General features: G+C 37.3%; 1 protein-coding gene and 1 long non-coding RNA gene across 4 annotated transcripts in view; one reads left to right on the top strand and one right to left on the bottom strand.

Moving 5' to 3' along the window:
* The window catches only part of MANBA (mannosidase beta), a 135,866-nt gene that overhangs the window by 3,451 nt on the left and 106,195 nt on the right, over positions 1 to 26,220 (bottom strand). For all 3 annotated transcript variants that reach the window (XM_074228778.1, XM_074228779.1, XM_074228780.1), the window contains 2 exons: positions 15,207 to 15,351; positions 3,515 to 3,657 (listed from right to left, as the gene is read on the bottom strand). In XM_074228778.1, the coding sequence (XP_074084879.1) occupies positions 3,515 to 3,657; positions 15,207 to 15,351 (288 nt within the window). The remainder of the gene's footprint in view (positions 1 to 3,514; positions 3,658 to 15,206; positions 15,352 to 26,220) is intronic.
* On the top strand, positions 13,973 to 15,509 carry LOC141517604 (uncharacterized). The gene is made up of 3 exons (XR_012476907.1): positions 13,973 to 14,098; positions 14,906 to 15,073; positions 15,167 to 15,509. It is a non-coding gene; the product is annotated as an uncharacterized LOC141517604 (long non-coding RNA).

Below are 26,220 nucleotides of genomic sequence, written 5' to 3'. Positions count from 1 at the left end.
GGCAGGGAACAGCAAGGAAAAAAACAAAGAAGACAAAGGCTTGAGCTGGTCTCAAAGTGGAAAAATCAGGTCTGAAATAACTGAAAGTGAGTGATTATTCTCCCAGATCCACAGCTGAGAACTTCCCCTCTCCCACCCCCCATTCAGGAAAAAAGGTTAGGGAATGTTTCTTATCCCCTTCATGGAAATTATATCTCTTGTTACTGAATATGAAAAATAATTGGGTTTTTTTTTATTTTCAGATACCCATTCTCTCCTTCCTACATTTCCCACTCCTCTCACCCCCAATAAAAAGTAAGAAATATGCATAGTCAAGCAAAGCAAACTGCTGTACTGGCCAAGTCAAAAAACATTATGTCCCTCTCTTGGGTCCAGGTCAGGAGGTGGGTAATACGCTAAGTCATTTTAACATTGTGATGGCAGAGTAATCAGGTTCTGTAAGACAATACTTGGGACACTGAAGGGAATCATTAAAGAAAACCTGGAGAAGAGACTGGAGGCTAAAGGGGGAAAGAATCTTTAGGGCCAGAAAAGGGAGCAGCTTTCATGCCCCAAAAGAAAGCAAGAGTTAGCTCAGGGTCAACAATATTTGTTGCCTTGGAAGTTAATAATCAGAAAGAAAACAATAAAATCAGACCTGGGAGAAATGCCATCACCCAAAAACTACTGTGGCCTCAAAAAATCTAACATTCTCTCTCCAGTTCCAGAGAGGAAAAGGATCCCATTTGATAAAGTGCCCCCCAAAGCTTTGCTAATCAAGTCAGTTTGAGGATATAAATATCCTCAAGAAACCTGTGCTTTAATTTTAAGACACCAATTTCTACGTTCTTTTATTTATTTTACTGGAAAAAAATTCCTTTTGAAAAATTCTACTTACATCATGGAAGCAAAGGAATTTTAGTCCCAATAGAAATAGGAAGGATGAAGAGATGGGAGCAATCCTTGGACAAGTTACCATACCCCATGCCTAGACCCTACTGCCACCAAGTCTCCTGCCCTCCATCTCACAACTGCCACCATCTTATCCAAGAGAAGGGCTAAGGTAGATTTTAAGGAAGATAAGGTCAAGTTGAAGAATGAACATCAGAGTTCAGCAAGGCTATCAGCTGCCCCTCCAAAGCCAGGACCCAACCACAAAAATGGCAGAGAAATAAACCAATGGGGGAAAAAGGTAAAAATTGACATTAGTAAGGATATAAAACCTTGCAGAAAACAGAGATGCCAAAAAAAGGCATGGAAAGCTGAAGGTGTTGCGTATGTCACATGAATTTTTGATAAATGTGGGCTTTTTATGACTGTTCAATTTGAGATATTTTTGAAGCAAGTTTTATAAAAAAGAATTGATTTTCTTTTTTAAATTTTTGCTATTAGCATAGTTTGAGGATGGGACAGATAATACAGAAAGGATGTCTCAAAATTAAGGTTGAAATGGATGAGGATTTCTTCTGCTCCTGGTTTTGAGGACATATATGTAGATCCAATGATTTGAATACTGATGTTGCCAGTCTGTCTTCTTGCCTGTTTGCCATTAACACTGACCTGACTGCTCCAAACAGAGGGCCCTATCATTCCCTTTACTTCCTCACGACCCAAAACAATCTGTCTTCAATAATGGGCGTAAGAAAGACTCCCTCAAAGACCTGAAGTTCCCTTTATGTCGGGGATCTTTTTTTCAATGAAGAATTCTTTTCAGTTTCCTTAAAGTTAGGGTATGTGAGAAGCTGTGAAACAACCTATGATCAATATAAGGATGATCACCTTTATTTTTAACTTTTTCTCTTCACTACAAAAGACTTTAGCAATGTAAATGGGAATTTATACAGGGGAACTTGAAAGTTCTTGCATCTAGTTGCCATTAGAAACCCATATTCTACCATTTTCTAGGATTATTTATAAAAATATCCTTAATAAATGTGCATACAGTTTGACTTGGGAGGGAGAAGAAAAAAAAAGAGTAAACTTAAGGAAGAAAGATGCTCTAAGACACTGCAGTAGGGAAAAGAGTGGGATGGATCTGCCTCAAATCCCCATGGAAACTAAGTTTGGCAAAGGTGAAAAACACACAAGGGTGGATTCTCAGGATCTGAAAGTTGTAAGGGATTCCAAAAGTCCTCTAGTCCAGCCTGTGTCTAAACAAAAGTCTCATCTATCATATCCCTAATGAGTTCCAACCCTTGCTTGAAAGCCTCCAATGAGTAAAAAATTTACTAACTCCTGAGGCAAAGTCTTTCTTAAGATGGGTGTGGGGGTGTATCCTCTCTGCGGGGGAGCATCCTTCATCAATGGTCCTCTGAAATCTTAACTGATCATTGCAATAATTACAGTTCACAAGTATTTCAAAACTGTTCACTTTTTCAATGTTACTAGCTGAGTGAGTCATTGACATTGTTCAGCTTGTCTCAATTTCCTCAACTGTAAAATAGGGATAATAATAGCAGCTCACTTGCAAATGAAAGATTTGTTAAAAACAACAATAATAATATCCTGACTCCTTGTGCAGTCTGATGATACCTACAAACTCCTTCTCAGAATCAACTTTTTAAATAAAATGTATATAGTTATAACAATTATACTGCAGTGCAGTTATCAAAATATATCTTAAAGTTCCTGAAAATCTCACATTAAGAAACCCTGCTCAAATGTGTTAGTCTTTTCTGATATTGAGCCCCTAAGTTTGCCTCTGTTACCCACTCTTATGGTTCTTCCTTTAGGGAATCAAGAGACCAGATAAAACAATCTGAGTCTCTCCTTCATTTGACAGTCCTTCAAATACTTGAAAAGAGCAACAATTTCCCTCTCAGTATTATTTTCTCCAGCTCCATCAGAGACTCCTGGAGATGAATGCAAAACCCTTTTCCCTAGCCACCTGTCCTCTGGATACACTCTGCAAGCTCCTAAATGTGTTCCTAAGATGTGGTTCCCATGGTTGAACCCAATATGATCTAATGAGACACTACACTGTTCTTATTGTGGCTTAGAACTGGATTCACTTTGTCAACTACCATAACACTGACTCAGACTGAGACCATTAAGAGCCTCAAATCTTTTTAAGAGGAATTTCCATCTAACCATAGCCCACTGTAATCTCATACACATGAAACTGATACTACGGATCCAAGTGCAAGATTTTAACAAATATCCATCAGATTTCACCAAAAGTTGGATGTTAATTCCTTCCAATCTAGATTAAAAAAAAAAAAGAAAAATTCAAAACCCAACTTCTGCCATCCTGTATAGGCAGCACAGATAATCAAAACAAATGGCATTTCATAGAGCTTCTCTTGCCATTACGGTTCAATTATTTCCATCTCTTTGCAACCTCATTTGGAGTTTTCTTGGCAAAGATAAAGGTGTGGTTAGCCATTTCCTTCACCACTCTTTGGCCAGACCAAGTTAATAGAAAGACTCTATGGTAAAACACAAATTGGAGAAGGTCCTAAGTCAATAGGACAGACATTTATTTCTTGCTCCCTTCTGTCTGTTTAACCTCTCACCAAGAAATTAAGGAACTCACAGTAAGTATCATCTTGATGTCCAAGTGGAGATCTGAGACACCATAGATATAAAATGTGCCATGATCTTCAAAGCCAACTGGCAATAGTGGAGAAAAGAAATGTTGAGCAAAGTAATGAAGCATTTTCCATTTGCCTCCATACTCTAAAAAGGAAAAAAGGAAAAGGAGTTAAAAAAACAAATAAACAAGTTATGGCAATCCCTAAGGGATTTGCTCAACCAAAGGGGAGACATGATACAAAAGAGGTCAAAGCAAAAGAAAGATTTTTTTTTTTTAGGATTTCATTAGATTCCTTACATGGTACCAAATTAGAAGAGTCAATGTTCCACTTAACCAAAGATTACTTATAAATTGTATAATCGAGGAATACACAATTTCTTTTTTTTAAAAAAATAGAGACAGGGGCTGGATTTTATTACTATTTATGGTTACCCGTCCTTCATTTTCTTTCTTTTTAAAAAAATTTATTTTTTCAATTACATGCAGAGATAGTTTTCAACATTCTTCTATTTTGAAGTTTATGAGTTCCACATTTTCCTACCACTCTCCTTTCCCTCTCCTCTCCCCATTGCAGTGAATGACCTGATAAAAGTTGTATATGTACTATTGTGTTTAACATATTTCTGTATTAGTTATGTCATTAAAGAGGAATTAGAACTACGGAGAAAAAAATGAGTAAAAAAGAAAACATAAAATAAGTTTTTAAAAGTGAACATAATATGCTTTGCTCTGCATTCATACTCCATAGTTATTTCTCTGGATGTGGATGGCATTTTCCATAACAGGTCTCTCAGAATTATCCTTGATCTCTTAACTGCTGAGAAGAGTTGTATTCTTCATATTTCATCATTTCACAATGTTGTTAATGTGAACAAATGTTTACCTGGTTCTATTCACTTCACTCAGCATCAGTTCATACAGATCCTGCCATGCTTCTCTAAGATCCAGCCACTTCTAGAACAATAGTACTCCATCACATTCATTTACCTTAACTTGTTCAGTCATTCCCCAATTGATGGACATCCCATCCTCTCAATTTCCAATTCTTGGTCACTACAAAAAGAACTGCCATAAATAATTTTTGACTCTGAAACTTTTATTTTCTCTGATCTCTTTGGGATATAGATCCAGAAGTGGTATTGCTGCATCAAATAGTATACACAGTTTTTGGTCATAATTCCACACTGCTCTCCAGAAAGGTTGGATCAGTTCACAAATTCACCAAGAGTGCATTAGTGTCCCAGTTTTCTCACATGCAGTCCAACATGGATCATTTCTTTTTGTCATCTTAGTCAATCTGATAGGTGTGAAGTGGTAGCTCACAATTGTTTTATTTGCTTTGCTCTTTGCCCATTTATCAATTGAAGAATGACCTGTAATCTTATAAATTTAATTCAGTTCTCTATATACCTTAGAAATAAATCCTTAATCAGAAACACCAACTGTGAAAATTGTTTCCCAACTTTCTGCATACTTCCTAATTTTGACTGCATTGGTTTTATTTGTGTGAAAACTTTTTAAATTTAATAGTCAAAATCATCAATTTGTGATTTATAATGTTCTCTATCTCTGGTCATAAACTTCTCCCCTCTGTCCATAGTTCTGACAGAGTATTTTTTTTCCTTTTAATTAGTCTATGGTATCACCCATTATGTCTGTTTTGGCATGGGGTGTGAGATGAGAGTCTATGCCTAACTTATGCCATACTATTTTCTAGTTTTCCCAGCAGTTTTTGTCAAATTGTGGGTTCTTATTCCAGAAACTTATTGTCTCTTTTATACCTAATCTAATCCACTGATCTATTTCTCAGTACTGTTTTGATAACTGCTGCTTTATAACATAGTTTAAAATCTGGAACAGCCAGGTTACCTTTCTTTGCATTTTATTCTTGACCTTTTGTTACTCCAGATGAATTTTGTTACTATTTTTTCTAGTTCTGTAAAATAGTTTTCTGGTAGTTTAGTAATTTAATTGAGTAGGACTGTCATTTTTATAGTTTAGCCTAACCCTGAGCAACTGACATTTTCCCCGATTGTTTAGATCTGTATTTATTTGTGTCAAAAGTCTTTCGTAACTGTGTTCATAGAATTTCTGGATTTGTCTTGGGAGGTAGATTTTCAAGTATTTTATGTTGTCTATGTTAATTTAAATGAAACATCTTTCTATCTCTTGCTCTTGGGTTTTATTGGTCATGCATAGAAATGTTAATTTATGTAGTTTATTTTAAATCCTGCCACTTTGTTAAAGTTGTTAATTATTTCAATTAGTTTATTAGTTGATTTTCTAGGGTTCTAAGGATACCATCATATCAACTTCAAAGAATGAAGCTTTATTTCCTCACTGTCTATTCTAATTCCTTCAATTTTTTTCTCATTGCTAAAGCTATCTATCTAATCATACGTTTAAAAGGTTTTATTGAAATAGCAGACAATATATTTTGATTGGCATTTTAGTGAGAGCTCTGTAGTAGCTGAGCTTCACTTTACTAAAGCATTTAGTAAAGCCACAGAGGACCACATAAAATTGCCCTGCAGACCATATTTTGGACAGCCTTGTAATACAGTATTGAATATTAGTGGTGATAATGGGCATTCTTGTTTCATCCCTGGCCTTATCAAAAATGTTGTTAGTTTATCCCTATTACATATGGTTCCTGGTAAGCTTATATAGATACACCGCTTATCATTTTAAGGAAAACTCCATTTTCCTAGGCTCTCTAGTGTTTTTAATAGGAATGGGAAAACTCCATTTTCCTAGGCTCTCTAGTGTTTTTAATAGGAATGGGATGTATTTTGTCAAAGTTTTTTCCAGCATCTATTGGAATAATCATATGATTTCTGTTAATTTTGTTACAGATATGATCAATTATATTTATTGATTTCTTAATATTGAACCATCCTACTAACTTGGTATAAATTCTATCTGATCGTGGTATATTATCATAGTAATTATAATCTCTTTGTTAAAATTTTATTTAAAACTTTTACAACAATGCTTACTAGGGAGATTGTTTTATAATTTTCAATGTCTGTTTTTGCTCTTTCTGGTTTAGATATCGGAAACATATTGGTGTCATAAAAGTAATTTTGCAAAACTCCATTTTTTTCAAATAGTGTGTATATATACATATATATATGTATATATACATATATATATATGTAATATTGAAACTGTTCCTCAAATGTTTGGTAGAATTCCCTTGTAAATTCATCTGGGTCTGGAGATTTTTTCTTAGGGAGTTTACTGAAGATTTCCTTTTTTTTTTTTTAGATTTTTTTTTCCAGGGCAATGGGGTTAAGTAACTGGCCCAAGGCCACACGGCTAGGTAATTATTAAGTGTCTAAGGTCGGATTTGAACCCAGGTACTCCTGACTATAATGCCACCTAGCCTCCCCTGATGATTTCTTTAATCTCTTTTTCTGTAATAAAGTATTTTTATTCATCCTCTCTTAATATGAGTTTATATTTTTGTAAATATTCATCCATTTCATTTATATAGCCAGATTTGTTGACATGTAATTGGGCAAAAGAGCTCTGAATTATTACTTGAATTTCCTCCTTGATGGTGATGAGTTCACCCTTTTCATTTTTGGTACTGTTATCTTGGTTTTCTTCATTCTTGTTTTTTAACCAGATTAACCAAGGTCTATCTATTTTATTGGTTTTAACAGAAAACTAATTCAGCTTAAATTATTAGGGTTTTTTTTGGGGGGGGCACCCCAACTGGGACTTTTATTTCTCCAAGGTCTTATGCTCTCTTGCCTATGCTTTGAAATGTAGATGACCACAGTACTTCCCTCTGGGTCAGGATCTGGTCCCTGGCTTATTGCTTGCCTAAGTTGTTCCCTCCTTTAGGGTGGCCCTGGTTTTCCACTTGCCAAAGTGTTACCTATTGCAGAAGTTTGTTCCCTCCCCTAGGGTGGCCCTTGTTTTTCACTTGCCAAGTCATTGCCTATGCAGTGGCTTGTTCCCTGTATTAGGCCAGACCAAACCAGTCCTGTCTGTTGGACCAGTATTCCCAAGGCTTGAATATATCCATAAACAATTCCCATTTCATAAGTGTATGAAATGGGAATTGTTTAAAATAAATCCTTTATTAAGAATATGAAAGGATATAGGAACATTAGCAATCAACTTTACATGATTAAAGTCAGAGATGTACCTCCATGGATCTATGGACACTTTTTTCCCCAACAGTACTAAATTACCAGCTACACATCAGCTACACAGGACGGCTAGGTAGTGCAGTAAAGGTTGCACTGACTCTGGAATCAGGAGGATGGGAGTTTGAATCAAGCCTTAGACACTAACAAGCTGTGTGACCTTGGACAAATCACTAACCCTTATTGCCTCCCATCCAGGGCCCATCTCCAGTTATCCTGATTCATATATGGCCACTGGACTAAGATGGCTCTGGATGAGAATATAAAACTGGAAACTTAAGACAGGCCCCTTCTCACTCAAATCCAGTTTATGTGCTTGTCATGGCATCATCTCCCAGGTGTCATGGTCTTCAAGAATGAAGGACAAACAACATCATCATCATAAACATACTAGAAAACATTGGACTGAATCTTGAAAATGTTAATCTCACACACACACATACAAAATCTGATTCTGATCAAGGACAGTAAAGACCAATTCATATAGAGTCATCAAATTGTTAATCTTGTAACATGAACAAATCATATTTTCTCAGTTAAAAATTTCTAATACAATCTCCAGGGCCAGATGGATTCACAAATGAATTCTATCAAACATTTAAGGAACAATTAGTTCCAATTCTATATAAATTTTTTGAAAAATAGGTGAAGACGGAACTCTGCCTAACTCTTTCTATGACACCAATATGGTGCTGAAACCTAAACCAGGAAGAGTTAAAACAGAGAAAGAAAATTATAGACCTATCTCCCTGATGAATATAGATGCAAAAATCTTAAATAAAATCTTAACAAAACAATTACAAGTTATCACTAGGATAACAAACCATGACCAAGTAGGATTTATCCGGAATGCAGGGTTGGTTCAATAATAGGAAAACTGTAGTATAATTAATTATATCAATAATAAACCTATCAGAAATCATATAATTATCTCAATAGATGCTGAAAAGCTTTTGACAAAATACAGCCCCCATTCTTACTAAAAACACTAGAGAGAGTAGGAATAAATAGTTTGTTCCTTAGAATAATAAAGCAGTATCTATCTGAAACCATCAACAAACATTATATGCAATAGGGATAGGTTAGAGTTATTCCCAATAAGATCAGGGGTGAAGCAGGGATGCCCATTATCACCACTACTATTCAGTATTTTATTAGAAATGTTAGCTTCAGCAGTAAGAGAAGAAAAAGAAATTGAAGGAATTAGAATTGGGAAGGAAGAGACAAAACTCTCACTCTTTGCAATGACATGATGGTATACCTAGAGAATCCAAAAAGATCATCTAAAAAAAATTACTAGAAATAATTAGCAACTTTAGCAAAGTCGCAGGATTTAAAATAAGCCCTCATAAAACCACATTTCTATATATGACTAGCAAGATACAGCAGAAAGAGCTAGAAAGAGAAATCCCATTCAAAGGAACCTCAGACAATATAAAATACCTGGGAGTCTACCTGCCAAGGCAAACTCAAAAACTTTTTGAAAACAATTACAAAACATTTTTCACACAAACAAAATCAGATTGAAATAACTGGGCAAACACCAACTACTCATGGATAGGTTGAGCTAATATAATAAAAATGACAATTCTACCAAAACTAAACTACTTGTTTAGTGCCCTCCAATCAAAATTCCAAAAAAATTACTTTAATGAGTTAGAAAAAATTGTAAGTAAATTCATATGGAGAAATAAAAAGTCAAGAGTTTCCAGGGATTCAATGAAAAAAAGTGCAAAAGAAGGAGGCTTAGCCTTACCACTTCTAAAATTATATTATAAAGCATCAGTCATCAAAACTGTCTGGTATTGGCTAAGAAGTAGAGTGGTGGACCAGTGGAATAGACTAGGTGCAACAGCAGGAAATAATTACAATAATCTGCTGTTTGATAAGGCCAGAGTCCAGCTATTGGGATAAAAACTCTCTCTTTGGTAAAAACTACTGGCAAAATTGGAAGTTAGTATGGCGGAAAGTTGGATTAGACCAACACCTCATACCCTATAAGAAGATAAGTTCAAAATGGATACAGGATTTAGACATTAAAAAACAGTATTATAAGCAAACTAGAAGATCAAGGAGTAGTATACCTGTCAGATCTATGGAAAGGGAAGCGGTTTAGGGCCAAGGAAGAGATGGAGAACATAAAACAAAACTAGATCATTTTGATTACATAGAATTAAAAAGCTTTTGCACATACAAAACCACTGTAATGAAGATCAAAAGGAATGCAGTAAATTGGGAAACAATTTTTCAACTAGTATTTCTGACAAAAGATTCATTTCTAAAATATACAGAGAACTGAGTCAAATTTTCAAAAAAGGTCAAAGGATATGCAAAGGCAATTTGCAGATGAGGAAATCAAAGTGATCCATAGTCATATGAAAAACTGCTCTAAATCACTACTTATTAGAGAAATGCAATTTAAAGTATCTCTGAGGTACCACCTCACACCTCTCAGACTGACCAATATGATCAGAAAGGACAATGATCAATGTTGGAAGGGATGTGGGAAATCTGGGACACTAATACATTGTTGGTGAAACTGAACTCAATCAACCTTTCTGGAGAGAAATTTGGAATTATGTCCAAAGGGCAACAAAAATGTGCATACCCTTTGATCCAGCAATACCATTACTGGGTCTGTACCCTGATGAGATTATGAAAAAGTGTAAAAAATTACTTGTACAAAAATATTCATAGCAGCCCTGTTTGTGGTGGCAAAGAATTGGAAATTAAGTAAATGTGGGAATGGGTTAACAAACTGGTATATGTATGTCATGGAACACTATTGTTCTATTAGAAACCAGGAGGGATGAGAATTCAGGGAAGCCTGGAAAGATTTGCATGAACTGATGCTGAGCAAGATGAGCAGAACCAGAAAAACATTGTACACTCTAACAGCAACAGAGGGGTGATGATCAACCTTGATGGATTTGCTCATTCCATCAGTGCAACAATCAGGGACAATTTTGGATTATCTGTGATGGAGAATACCATCTGTATCCAGAAAAAAAATTGTGGAGTTTAAACACAGACCAAAGACTAGTACCTTCAATTTAGACCAAAAAAAAAAACCCGTTATCTTATTATGTTAATTTTGCTATCTCTTATAATTTACTTTTCTTCCTTAAGGATATGATTTCTCTCTCATCAAATTCAACTGAGATCAATATATACCATGGAAACAATGTAAAGCCTAACAGGTTACCTTCTGTGGGGGCTGGGGGGAGGGAAGCAAGATTAGGGGTAAAATTGTAAAACTCAAAATAAATAAAATCTTCCTTTAAAAAAATTTCTAATACAGCTCTTTCCTGATGTAAGAGGGAAAAAAAGATTTTTTTTTAAAAGTCAGCTTTGAAAAAACCAAAATCAAAGCCAAGAGACCAAACAGATGACAAAGAGGAGCTTCCATGAGGCTGGAAAGGATTGATGTGGTTGAACATTTAAACCAAACTGGTTTTAAAGGTGTTGAATAATTAAAGGAACCTGATAAAACAAAATGCCACCTTTTCCTGTCTGAGTAAAAATTTATAAAATTTAAGTTTCAGAGGTTTCCTGATAGATTTGATGTTCGATGCCACAAATTCAAGGAAAGATGGCATGACCCTTCATCAATTTGCTTTAAAGGAAGATCAAACCTGCCACCATTCAAAGTTGTGTTTTATAAATGGTCAATACAGCGATGATAAATACTGCTTTATAATTAATGCCAATAAATACAATCTCATGCTAGGGTGTGATATTTTAAGGAAATGTAAAACCAATTAAAATTAAATTGCTTGTAAAGCATACTCTTTTCAAGTTCTCTCCCCACCAGGTTAAAATAATAAGAGGAAGGTATTTGGCAGCACAATCCATGTTAATAGTCTTGTCACTTTATTTAAAGCCTTTGATCTTTTACTTTTCTTCATTTACTCATGTTTAAATTGATTCAGAGAAATAGTAGATAAATACCACTGTGACCTCTTAGTTCACATCTGTACTAAACTATTTTTCTCCCCATAATGCCCCTCTTTTGGGGGAAAAAGCAGAGAGGGATACTTGCTATCCTCACACAGAAATTACATTTCTCTTGCTATTGATATATTGAAAGATATAAACATAAGAGGTTTTCATGGTATATATAGGTTACATAAAAATAAAACTATCCTGGAAATGTACTGAAAAGTATTTTGTATAAATGTGATATAATTTTTAAAATTATAGTTGTTATTATCTTACGATCGAAAACTTTCAATAAGTTTCTATTTAGATGCCTTAAAAAAAAGAGCATTGTGATAATCTAGGACTAGGGGAGGGGAAGAGTTTTAATTTAAAGGTCCAGTGAAGCTTTGTGTTCAGAAGAGTGACAAAGCCAGACTTTTCCCTTTTAAAAAAAAATCAATTTGTCAGCTATGTAGATGACAAATTAGAGAAAAGAGAAACTAGAGACCATGTGAGAAATAAGGAGGTTATTGCAATGGCCCAATGAAAGGTGATGAGGGTTTGGATCAGGGTGGGATCCATTTGAGGAGAAAGGAGAGGACAGGAGTAAGAAATGCTGTGAAGATAGAATCAAGGCTAGGCAACTGCCTAAACATGGGAGATGAGGAAGGAGTTGTTGAGAATTACTGTGAGGTTGACAAAAATGAGGAAGTTAAGAAGGGGGAATTCTGGAGGGAATTTAATGAGTTCCATTTTGGACAATAAGTTTAAGACTCCTCTGGCACATCTAGATAAAAATATGCAGAAGACAGTAGGTAAGGCAGAATTTTAGCTCAGAGACTAATGAAGGATGTGTAGATAGATTTCGGAGTCACTTTCAAGATTATAAGTGGAATTCTAAGAGATATGATAGCCCAGCACAGAATCTGGATTAAGACTTAACACACAGGGATTGGAACATGGATAACAATTCAGTAAAAGAGCTTAAGAAGATTGGAGGGAGAGCAGTGTCATGAAAACCCAAGAAAGACCAAAAACTGCAGAGTTCAAAAAAAGGAATTTCAAAAAAGATATTCACATCTAGTTACTAAAAGATGATTAGTAAACTTGAGAGAGAGTAATTGCAATAAGCTGGTGGGGTTCCAAGACTACACTCGTTTCCATTTCCCTAAATCTCACCCTATTAGAATATAAGTTCCTTGAGGGCAGAGACTGTTGTTATTTTTGTATTCTCAGGGATTAATGATGTTTGGCACAAATAAGAGTTTAATGAATTTTAAAAGAAAAACATTTTTGCTAAATTTTGAATTACAAACCTTTTCCCTCTCTTATGCCCTACACCCCCTATTGAGAAGGCAAGAAATGTGATATCAATTCTACATTTTTTACTTGAAAAACATTTCCATATTGAGCATGTTAAAAGAAAAAAAAAGAAAAACAAATTGAAAAGATTACTTCAATATGTTTAATACTTTTTCATTTATTTAATGGCAAAAGGAGTGGCATCTGAGGAAATAAAGGCAACAAGTGTAGATGAATTTTTTTCTTAATTCTGTAAGTCTGATGGTAAAAGGAAAGAGAAGCAAAGATTAGCTTGAGAAAAGAGCAGGCCCAAATGAAAGGCTTTGAGGTTTTTAAAAAGATGACCAGATGTAGACATGTTATTGAGGAGCAGAAGAGCAGATAAAGAAAGACTCAAGTTTTCTAGGGAAAGAAGCAAAGGGACAAAGCTTTCTTAGGTCAGAAAAGGCAGGGTCAGGGGCAAGAATAAAGCAGTTCCCCTTGAGAAGGAGAAAGAACACATCTTCCTCCAATACAAGAATAAAGCAGAAGAAAATGGGAAATGATACTAAGGGGAATTTTCTTGCGAATTATTAAGCAAGATTCCCCTTGATATGCAATAACCACATCACTTGGACCTCACAAAGAACTTTGGTATGGGTGATAATGATAAAGAGGACGATGATGATAACATTTATAAGTTTTAGGGTTTGCAAAGAGATTTATAGGTTATCTCATTTTATTCTCACAACCACCCTGGCAGATAGGTGCTATTCTGATCTTTGTTTTACAGATGAGGTAACTGAGGCAAACAGAGGTTGTGACTTGTCCAGGATCATATGCTAGTAGGTGTCTGAAGTTAGGTTTAAATTCAGACCAAAGACTCTTGGATATAATGAAGATGTTTCTGAGAGAGAATTTTGAGGGAAGGGGAAAAAAAAAACTTTATAACAAAGAGAGGGAAAGAAAAAGCCAATGAGTCCTCTCCCCATGTTCCCCAGGCTCCATCCTAAATGCTTCTTGACTGTACCCCATCAACATGCTCCCCAGCCTCCATCCTAAATGCTTTCATGACTGCACCCCATCTGGCTTGGGTGTGTCAATCACTGCCACACCCGATGCCTGTCATACTTGATGCAGAATTTAAGCAGATGAGCACTTACCCTCCTAAGCCAGGAAAAACCAAGGCTCCAAAATCACAAAGGAAGAGGGAGAAAAGGTCAGTTCTTATGTCTTGTTCATCAAGTAGCTGTGCCCAAGAGACTCACTTAAAACTGCATAATTACATCTAATAATCTTGGGGACACCATCCCCTAAAATTAACATCTATGATTCTAAATGATACACTAGAAAGAGCACAACACTGAAATTCAGGAGACCAGGTATCTAGTCCAACTCCATCCTTAATTAAGCTGTGCATTTCAGCCAAACTATTTTGTCCTGAGTTTCTATAAAATGAAGGCTGGAATAGATGATCCCTAGGGCCTCTCCCTGGCTAAAGAGCATATGTTTCTGTGAATAACCTTTAGCTTTTCCCAAAATTACAAATCTTCCTCAAAAGATAAAAATTCTCCACCACTGAAAATATTCTAAAGGTGATCCTGGCTGGGAAGCAATTCTGCTAACTCTAAATCTTCAAGAAATCACCTTAGGTAAGTCACTTAAGTCTCCTTAGGGCTAGATTTTATCAGTAAAATGAACAGGTAAGGTCCATTACAGCTCAAAATCTATGACCTTCCCTGTTTGGAATGTAGACACTAATTTCCCCTTGTCCCTATGTACATCATAATTGATGATAAGGCAAAAATGACATTAGGAGATCCCAGTGAGGCAGGCATGAAGGTTTGGGAATTTTTGCTTGAAATGACTGTTCTACCAAACTCAATGCTCTCAAATAAAGGAAGGCCAAAAAGGCTACCTCTCTCCCCCAGGAATTCTCTAAAACAAAATCCCCACCAACAATTATGTGATAAGCAAATGTTCATTCTAAATTGATTCCCCTCTTCCTTCTGTTGATATGCCTTAGCTGCCTTCTAGGGGCCAGGGACTCTGCTGGGGTCTGGGAAGACTGAACTAACTTGTGAGATGGACATTTCCATGATGAGTTTCCTTGTGGGCTTTGTGTCATCTTTCTGAGTTAAAAGTTTTGGAAACAATTCAAGTATCTGCAGAAGTGTCTCAGTGTGGCATTCTGGTGAGGTCAATTTTGTCCCTCTCAGATATCCTCCACCTTCTGTTGAGGTCTCTTGTCTATCAACTTACATATCATTTTATCATATTCCTACAGCCACAAGACTTCTTAGAATGATAGCAACTGAGAGACTCACCTAGGGAAGCCCAGGAAGGGGCCTGCCAGATATCATTCAGCTGCCAATAAAGGGCCCCCATGGTGTGGCCCTGACCATCAACTATTTCGCTCTGGCTTCGTCGGTAAAACTCTGTTTCTGTCTTCACACACTGGGCCTGCATCACCTGATTTAAGAGAAGTGACAAAAGATATGCATTGCTAATTTATCCAATCTTGGGAAAGAGGGCACTGAATTAGTTCTGGAGTAAGAGGTACCAGGAATGATGTCAAACTCAGGCATGTGTTTCATCTTGAAGGAATTAGTAAAAAAAAGTAAATTCTTGCCCAGTATGTAATTTTTTATTTTTCCCAACTCTGAATATTTGTTAGGGTTTCATTTGTCTTTCTTTTTTTCCTCCTAGGTTGGGAGAGGGAGGTAAGAGAAAGATGGGAAGGGGAGAAAAATAGATTTTTGTTAATAGAAAAAAGTTTTAACTCAAAAAAAGCAAACATCAAATAACATTAGGGAAATAATTACAAAAATAATTGCTGACAGTTATACAACACTTTACAACCTACACAGTGCTTTAAATAAAACATCTCATTTAATTCAAACAATATTACCCTACAAGGTATCAATCATTTATCGAGCATTTATACATAATAAATGAGTAGTCTACATGGCAGCCAATAGGGATGTATGCACAGCTTGCAAGGGAAGCAACCAGCATATAACATTGACAGATACAACATAGATTCCAAATAATGGGGGGTGGGGAGGAAGGAGGGGGGGATGTCTGGATGGCAGAACAAAGTTCTCACACAGAACATCATGAAGCTTCAAGGGACCAGGGATTCCAGAAGCCCAGAGGCCAGCAGGAGAGGAGAATGCAGGCAGGTTGGGCAACCAATGGAGTTCACAGGTAGAGACAGAGCCTGCAATGAGGAAAAGGAAGAGCACCTGAGAGGAGAAGCAGGGGGCAGGAAGGGGGGACCTGGAGTCAGATGGTCTAAGTGCCCAAGAGAAAGCTCTGGGCTCAGGAGGCAGGAGGAGCTATGGGAGCTTATGGAGAAGAGGAGCGATGCCAGGAAAAGGACCAGAGAGGCAGAAAGTGGAGGTGTCCCACAAACTAGGATCAAAGGGAGGACTGGAACTCAACTGACTCCAGATCTTTTCCCCCCTTTACCCTACTGTGTCCTGTGATGATCTTCAGGTAGTTCATAATTGCCAAGTTTCTGATAGAGTCAGAGAGATGGAGAAACAGAGATGGATAAAGACAGAGGCAAAAAGAGAGATATAGAAACAGAAGTGACAGAGACAGAGACACAAAGAGACAAATAGAGACAGAGAAGAGAGACAGAGACAGGCAAAGGAGAGAGAGAGAGAGAGAGAGAGAGAGAGAGAGAGAGAGACAGAGAGACAGAGAGACAGAGAGACAGAGAGACAGAGAGAGGAGAGGAGACAGGCAGACACAAAGAGACAGAGACAGAGAGAGGAGAGAAAGAAAAAGAGATAGAGACAGACAGAGACAGAGAGAGGAAAGAAAGAAAAAGAGATAGAGACAGACAGACAGATAGACAGGAACACAGACAGAAACAGAGACAGGAGGTCTCCTGGTGCTGGGTTTACAATTCATGTTCTTTCTGGGCAGGTAATGCCTGGCTCTGGTGGATAGAAGCTGCTCTGCCCTTGCCTCTCTAGGGCAGTAACCTGAACACAGTGATCACTGAACACTCCTTACTTCAGGCTCTGCCCTCTCCCCTCTGAGCCAGGATGAGGTGGCTATACAATTCTTCTCCTCAGACTCTCCTGATGGAGTCTGGACTGGTGAGACGCTGGGCAGGTCTCCAGGGTCCAGACTTCCTTATCAGGTAGAGAGAAGTCAACCCTGAGTTCTGGGTTCAGTCCCTGGAGTGACCAGACTGCACAAGAGGAGCTGTCCTTTCCTCTCCACAGCCTGGAGGAGGGTTGGGGGCAGATGGGTGTTTTGTCTCCAGCTCTGCCTCATGGCCCAGCATAAGTAACTAAACATTTTTAAGCACCAGCCACTGTGTTAAGTTGCTGAAGCTACAAAAAGACTGAAGTGCATCCAGTCTACTTGGTGCAAGAAATCTACTCCTGATCAAGACCCAGAGGGGAGGGAAAGTTGTAATCCTGAGCTTCAGGTACCCAATCTTTTAATTCTCCTCCTACATTTTTTCCCCTTTATTTTTTTTTTCCAATTGCAGGCAAAGATCGTTTTCAACATTCATCATTTTGCAAGCTTGAGTTCCCACCCTTCCTTCCCCTCCTCCCCCTGGCAGCAAACAATCTACATAGATTGAACATGTATAGCCAAGGTTAGCATATTTTCATATTAGTCATGTTGTGAAAGAAGAATTAGAACTAGGGAGGAAAAGTCCATGAGACAGAAACAAACAACATAAAAGAAATTTTAAAAAGTGAACACAGTATCCTTAGCTCTGCTCATACTCCATGGTTTTTTCCTTTGGATGTGGATGGCATTATCCTTAACAAGTCTCTCTGGATTGATCTCTGAACTGCTGAGGAGCTGTGCCCACCACAGTTGATCACTTCACAATGTGGTTGATGATGTGAATAATGTTTTTCAGGTTCACTTCACTCAGCATCAATTCCTGTATGTCTTTCAAGGCTTTTCCAAAGTTTTTTTTTTAAATTTGTTTTTCTTTTTAAGGTTTATTTTATATTATTACAATGATCTCATTGTGAAAATAAACATAAAACCCCTTCTCCTCCCAAAAAGATGAGAAACCTCAAGAGAAATGAAATGAGAGGGGGGGAAAAAGTGTACTTCAGTCTACGTTCAGATTCCAATGGCTCTGTCTCTGGGATGGGTTGCCTTGCCCCATCATAGCCACCAGAGAAGGGGCTTCAATATCTCTTCCCACAGTCACTAATTACTAGCTGTATTTCCCACTACTCTATTCCTCCCCACTCTCATCTCTTCTATTCTCTCTCCTTTCACCCTCTCCCTACTCAAAAGTGTGTTATATCTTAGTGCCCTCTCTCAAGATCTTCCCTCTCTTCCCTACTCCCCCATTCCTCCTCATCTCATCCCTTTCCTTTCATTTTTCTCTAGGGTAAGATACATTTCTATACCTATTAAGTGTCTGTGCTATTTCCTCTCTGAGCCATTTCTGATGAGAATGAAGGCTCACTCATTCCCCTCACCTTTACTTGTTCCATTCCATTCAAAAGCTTTTTCTTGACTCTTTTATGTGAAATATCTTAACCCCTTCTTCCTCTCCTTTCTCTTTTTCCCAGTACTTTCCTTTATCACCCATTGACTCACTCTTTTTACAATATTATACCATTATATTCAGTTCCCTACTGTGCCTTGTCTATATATGCTCCCTCTAACTGTTCTTATCAATGAGAAAGTTCATATGAGTTATCAGTATCTTCTTCCCATGCAGGAATACACACAGTTCAACAACATTTAGTTCCTCATAGTTAGTCCCTCTCATCCTCCCCCTATATGGTTCACCTGAGTCCTGTACTTGGAGATCAAATTTTCTGTTCAGCTTTGGTTGTTTCAGCAGGAAAGGTAGAAAGGCCATCTTTTCCACTGAAAGAGGACATTCAGTTTTGTTGGATAGTTGATTCTATTTTTTTTTTTTGCTAGGCAATGGGGTTAAGTGGTTTGCCCAAGGCCACACAGCTAGGTAATTATTAAGTGTCTGAGACCAGATTTGAACCCAGGTACTCCTGACTCCAGGGCCAGTGCTTTAACCACTGTGCCACCTAGCCCTGGATAGTCGATTCTCGATTGCATTCCAAGCTCATTTGCCTTCTGGGATATCATATTCCGAGCCCCATAAGCCATTAATGTAGACACTGCCAAATCCTATGTAATCCTGACTGTAGAGCCACAGTAGTTGAATTGTTTCTGACAGCTTTTAGTATTTTCTCTTTGACTTGAGAGTTTTAGAATTTGTCTATAGTATTCCTGGAAGTTTTTCTTCTGGGATCTCTTTCAGGAGGTGACCAGTAAATTCCCTCAATTTTTATTTTACCCTATGCTTCTTGGATCTCAGGGAAATTTTGCTCCATTATTTCTTGAAAAATGAAGTCCAGGCTCTTTTTCTGGTCATGACTTTCAAGTAGTCCAATAATTTTTTAAATTATCTCTCCTAGATCTGTTTCATAGGTCAGTTGTTTTTCCAATGAGATACTTCACATTTTCTAATTTTCATTCTTTTGGTATTATTTTATTGTTTATTGATTTTTCACAAAGTCATAAACTTCCTATAGTTCCATTCTGCATTTGAAGGAGTTGTTGTCTTCAGAGAACTTTTTTATCTCCTTTTCCAGCTGGCCAATTCTGCTTTTTAAGGCATTCTTCTTATTTGCTTTTTGGGTTGCTTTTTTCCATTTGGCTTAAACTGGTTTTTAACATGTTATTTTCTTCAGTACTTTTCTGTAATTCCTCCACCAAGCTGCTGACTTAGTTTTCATGATATATCTGCATTGCTCTCATTTCTCAATTTTTCCCAATTTTTCCTCTATCTCCCTTACTTGATTTTCAAAATATTTGAGCTTGTTCATAGCCTGAGTGCAATTCATATTTCTCTTGGAGACTTTGGATTCAAAAGCTTCAACTGTCATCTTCTGAATGTGTATTTTGGTGCTCTAAGGGACCAAAGTAATTGTCTATGGTCAGGTCTTCTTTTTCTGTTGTTTGTTCAGTTCCATAGCCTATGACTGGTTTACTGCACTTCCAAGGCTTTGAGGGGTTTCATGAACAACCCACAGGGACCTTAATTCCTCCTAGGTCTTATGAGAGGCTCTGACTGCTCTATTGCTTATGCTCTGGTGTGTAGGTGACCACAAGCCCTCCCCTCTGCCCAGGAGCTGTAAGGAGGGGTCCTAGTTTGCTATGGTAGCATGGGAGCCCGAACTGTGACCTGGATCTGAGTCCTGGCAAACAGCAGCCCAAGGGAGAGCAAAAAGAGACCTCTGCAATCTCTCCCCACCCCTTACTATCCATGGGCTGGGTACTCTGAAAGTTCTGGGTGACTCTGCAGGGTCCCACTGTAAGGATTCTTTGAGGCCAGCGCTCTGCATAAACTCTGCTCCCACAGAGTTCTCTCACCACGCCTTCAAACTGTCCTGGTGATCCCTGGGCCAAGAGGTCTGGAAACTGCCCCCTCTATTCTGGACCAAGGTGCCCCAAGGGACCCAGGCATCCTGGGGGCTGTTCCTGGAAGGCAGGACTGGTTTGCTTCAGCCTGACTGCACTGTGGATATTTCCAACCTCCAGTCGCGATGAAACAGACCTTTCCGTTGGATCTTCTAGGTTATCTTGGATTGGGAAATTTTATCACTCAATCTTTCTGTAGGTTCAGCCTCTCTAAATTTTGGCTAGTCATAATTTGACGGCTTTTGGAGTTGTTATTTTTTTTTTGGGGGGGGGGCATGGTTCCAGGAATTTCTGCCTTCATGAAGCCATCTTGGCTTCATCTTTCACTAATTACTTCTTACAGAAAACACTAGCTGTGAAAATTATTTCCCAGCTTTGCAATCCTTCTAATCTTGGTTGCACTGGTTTTATTTGTATAAAAAATTTCTTTTGCTCCATCTTTCCTTGCCCATTTGTAATTCTTTTTCCTTTCCTCTTATCCCTCCTCACCAATGTTTTTCTTTTGACTGCTGCCTGCTTCATACTGTTCTTTCCCCTGTCCCAACCTACTTCCCTGTTGAACAGGATATATTTCTAAACCCAAATGGAAATGCATATCATTCCCTCTTTAAACTTAATCTGTGAAGAGTAAAATTTATTCAGTTTTATACTTTCCTTATTTTCCTTCTACTATAATAGATCCTTTGTGCTTTTTCATTGGTGCTAATTATCTTCTAATTCCTCTACCACCTAGTCCTAATATAATACTTTTTTTCAAGTCTTAATTGTTTTATACCTGCCCTGTACCCACACTCTCTGTCAAAGTATACTCCTTTCAGTAATAAAGTTATGCATACCCTTTGTTCCAGCAATACCACTACTAGGTTTGTATCCCAAAGAGATTATGAAAAAGGATAAAAAACCCACATGTACAAAAATATTTATAGTGGGTCTTTTCATAGTAACAAAGAATTGGAAATTGAGGGGATATCCATTAACTGGAAAATGGTCAACAAATTGTGGTATATGAATATGATAGAACACTACTGTTCTTTTTTTTTCTTTTTTTTTTAGTTTTTGCAAGGCAATGGGGTTAAGTGGCTTACCAAAGGCCACACGGCTAGGTAATTATTAAGTGTCTGAGATCGGATTTGAACCCAGGTACTCCTGACTCCAAGGCCGGTGCTCTATCCACTGCTCCACCTAGCTGCCCCCAACACTACTGTTCTAAAAGAAATCATGAGGAATGAAACTTCAGAAAAAGTCTGGAAAGACTTGCATGAACTAATGTTGAGTGAAGCAAGCAGAACAAGAACATTGTACACATTAACAGCAACATGGGGGGATGATCAACTATAATGGACTTGTTCATTTTAGCATTTCAGCAGCACAATAATCAAAGACAATTCTAAAATATTTGTGATGGAGAATACCTTCCATCTCCAGAAAAGGAACTGTGGAACTTAAATGCAGACCAAAGTTTACTACCTTTAATTTTTTTTTTTTTTTTAGGTTTTTGCAAGGCAAATGGGGTTAAGTGGCTTGCCCAAAGCCACACAGCTAGGTAATTAATAAGTGTCTGAGACCGGATTTGAGCCCTGGTACTCCTGACTCCAGGGCCAGTGCTTTATCCACTACACCACCTAGCTGCCCCTACTATCTTCAATTTTAAAAAGTTTTCTTAGGTATTAGATTTTTTTGTTTCAATTGGATTCTTCCTTCACAACATAATTAATATGGATTTATGGCATGGTTATGCATGCATAGACTATATTGGATGCCTTTCTATCAGGAGAGTGGAAAAGAGGAAGGGACAAAAGGAAAAGAATGTAAAACCTAAAACCTAGCAAAAAAAATGATTGTTGAAATATAGTTGGAAAAATAAAATGGGGGGAAAGTGTACTCCTTTCAACTGTCTTGATAAAAGTATAATTTTCAAGAGCCACAAACATCATTACTTCATAATCAATTTATACCCAAACCCTCTGAATATCCTCCCTCCAGGTGTTCCTCCCTCCAGGTGTTCCTCCCTCCAGGTGTTCCTCCCTCCAGGTGTTCCTCCCTCCAGGTGTCCCAATAGAAATACTCACACCCTCTATCATAAGACATACAATTCTCAAAAGTTAGTTCTTCCCATTTAGTCTTATTGACTTACATTTCCCCCTAGTCTTTAGAATAACAATTTTTTTCTTTCCATTTACCTTTTCACATATCTCTTGAGTCTTGTATTTGAAGATCAAATTTTCTGTTTGGTTCTGGTCTTTTTATCATTTAAGTTTGAAAGTCCTTGATTTCACGGAAAGGTCATTTTTTTTTTTGCCTGAAAGGATATGCTAAATTTTACAGGATACTGTTTGTTGATTGTAATTCAAGTCCCTTTGCCCTCTGGAATATCATATTCCAGGCCCTCCAATCCTTCAATGTTGAAGGTGATAATTCCTGTGTATTTCTGACTGTGGCTCCCTGGTATTCAAATTGCTTCTTTTGGGCTGCTTGCCCAAATTTTGCCCAAATTCTCCTTTGGCTGAGAATTCTGAAATTAGGTTAAAATAGTCCTTGGAGTTCACTTTTGCGGGGGATGATCAGTAGATTCTTGTAAGGACTATTTTATTTTCTTGTTCAAGCATATTAGGAAATTTTCCATGATAATTTCCTTAAAGATATTTTCCAGGTTCTTTTTATAATAAAGGTTTTCATATAGACCAATTATTCATAAACTATCTCTCCTGGATCTATTTTCCTAAGAGGCATTTTACATTTTCTTCTATTTTTTTCAGCCTTTAGGTTTTGTTTGATGGAATCTTGGTGTCTCATAGAGTCATTAGTTTCCATTAGTCCAAGTCTAATTTTTAGGATTTTATTTTCTTTAGTTAGTTTTTGTGTTTCCTTTTCCAGTTGGTTAATTTTACTTTTAAACAAATAAAATGGGGGAAAAAAGGGGCTGTTGAAGTACCAGACCTTAAACTACACTACAAAACAGTAATCATCAAAGCAATTTATTACTGATTAAAAAGCACAGAAGTTAATCAATGGAATAAATTATATACACAACTTACAGAAAGAAATGAACATAATAGTCTAGTACTAAACAAATCCAAAGATGATTCACTATCTGACAAAAGCTGCTGGAAAAACTGGGCAGCAGTTTTTACATTCTGATCAACACCTTTCACTGTATGCTAAAATAAACTACAAATATATACATGATTTAGATATAAAAGGTCATGTCATATAAATTGGAGGAGCAGGGAAGAGATACCTTTTGAATCTATGGAAAGTGACAGATTTTGTGACTAAACATGAGACAGAATCACAGAATATACAATGAACTATTAATTACAAATATTAAAGGTTTTACATATAACAAAGTCTTCAAAGAAGAGGTGGATAAGCATTTGATAGCAACACAGATACAATAGATGGTTTAGGGAAAGTTATACTAAAGTTCCCTCGCAACTTAAGTTTTGAGTCTATGCAGTTTAATGAACTTGATGTTTCCTTTGTGTAAATAGGCTGAAACTGATTGAGTTCTATTAATTCTCCAAGTTAGGCTGAATGATAGTTTAATAGAAAATCTCTATTTTAGAGTTGATAAGGGAGCCAGCTACCTAGACAGACCATAAAAATGCTTCTTCCAAGACTTTCATGAACTGATGTGAAGTGAGCAGAATCAAGAAAATAATGTACACAATAACAACCATAATGTAAAGACAAATAACTCTGAAAGTTTCAGGAACTCTGAGCAATACAATGACTAGCCATAGTTCCAGAGAACACATGGTGAAACACTCCACCCACCTCAGAAGAACTCAAGAGTATAGATTAAGGCAAATTTTGACAAGGTTAACTAATGTGGAACTTGGTTTTGCTTAACTATACATTGTGTAATAAATTTTATTTTTCTTATTTTCTCAATGGAGGGGAAAAGGAAGTGGAAGGATGAGAATGTAGAACTAAAATTAAAATAAAATTGAATAAAAAATATAAAAATACCTCTAGAAGATACAGCACAGTAGGGTGGTGAGAATACTGAATTTGGGATAAAAACAACTGGGCTCAAGTGGGTGCAAATTCTAACTCTTATAATTACTTGATGCAAATGCACTATTGGCCAGGACTCTTAAAGTTTCTTAGTTTCTTCACCTATAAAGGCAAGGATGGGGAGTGGGCAGAACCAAAGTATCTGTCACTTAGAGCTGCTACAATCCTTACAACAAAGCTTAAATAAGTCCATTTTTCTGTTTATCTGTTTCAGTCATGTCCAACTCTTTGTGACCCCATTTGGAGTTTCCTTGGTGAAAAAATACTGGAGTAGTTTGTCACTTCCTTCTCAGCTCATTTGACAGATGAGAAACTCAGGCAAAAGGGTTAAGTGACTTGCCCGGGGTCACACAGCTACTTAGTGTCTGAACATATATGAACTCAGGAAGATGAGTCTTCCTGACTTCAGGGCTGGTGCTCTATCCTCTGTGCCCCTTAGCTGTTCCCATTTCACCTATTATTTTCCCAAAAATATCTGCCCTCAACATACTACTTAGGGGCGGCTAGGTGGCATAGTGGATAAAGCACCGGCCTTGGAGTCAGGAGTACCTGGGTTCAAATCTGGTCTCAGACACTTAATAATTACCTTGGGCTTGCCTTGGGCAAGCCACTTAACCCCATTTGCCTTGCAAAAACCTAAAAAAAAAAAATTCCCTCTTGCACAGTCTTTTTTCTAAAAGTTAACCAAACACCCCAGTTTTGGCAATGAGAAGGGATGAGCAAGTCATATTCTACACAGCCCTATCTAACTACTGGTAGGTAAGTTGTAGTTATGCTCTAGAAATATTTATTCTCACACATTAGGACTAGGAGATCTAATAAGAGATCCATTTTTAGGTTTAGATTACATGGAAAAGGTAGTAAGCTAGAGGACAGATAGTAAGGTAAAACATTATCTATGAGCTTGGCTAGGAGAAAATAATGAGATACTAGTGGGAGAGATCATGGTGCCCTCTAGCAAAGAAAGAGTTTTGTCCAATAAGGAAGGGCTGAAGTGCCCCAAAGAGCATTCTTATAGGAGAGGAAGCTTGAAGTGCAGGATATAGACTGGGATAGACTTCATGAAGGAAAAGTTTTTGCAGTAGGAGGCTGCCTATAAGTGTGGCAGGGAAGCATATTAGCTTTATTGGGGTAAAAGTGAGAGATAGAAGGGACCATCAAAGTCAGCCCTCCTATTTTAGAAAAGGAAGCTGAGACCCAGAGAAGTGACATTTATCCCAGCTCACACCATTAGAAGGTGGAGTAGCTGAGATTCCACCTCAGAACACAATCAGATCACAAATCCAATCACACTTCAATCTGTACCAAGCTGCCTGGGGTATTCATCACAGAAAGACAAATGTACCAAGGACATAGGAACTAGCAATTCCTATTTCTAATCCCTTTCTCAAGGATCACAAAATTCTTTTATTTACTTATTTTTTTACAACCCTGTAAAGGAGAACAGTGTAGTGGAACAGAATGCCAGATTTGGAGTTAACCTGGATTCTAATCTGGCCACTTTCTCCCTGGTCTGAGTCCCTCATTTGTAAAGAGAAAAGGCTAAATAATATAATCCCTGAGCTGTTTCAAGGTTATATCTGAGACCATATGATCTTCATTTTATAGTTAAATGGTTTGTTCAAGGTCTCATGGTATCTTGAGGATACCGTAACTGCAACTACAAAGTAAAAACACACTAAAAAAAAGTGAGCTGGGGAGGATTTATTTTTGTTGTCTAGATGAAAGATGATTCAAAATTCCATTAGTAAGAGAAAAATAGATATTAACTTCCATTTTATGTCACCCAACCAATTAAAGTAGTGATTTTTAAGTCAATCATACTATTTTTTCATCCCAGACAGCTCAGAGTAAAGCTAGTAAATATAG

Source organism: Macrotis lagotis, chromosome 3 (assembly GCF_037893015.1).
Source record: "Macrotis lagotis isolate mMagLag1 chromosome 3, bilby.v1.9.chrom.fasta, whole genome shotgun sequence".
Lineage (NCBI taxonomy): Eukaryota > Metazoa > Chordata > Mammalia > Peramelemorphia > Peramelidae > Macrotis > Macrotis lagotis.
The sequence above is the reverse complement of the archived record's forward strand: the minus strand, read 5'-3'. Positions and strand labels throughout refer to the sequence as shown.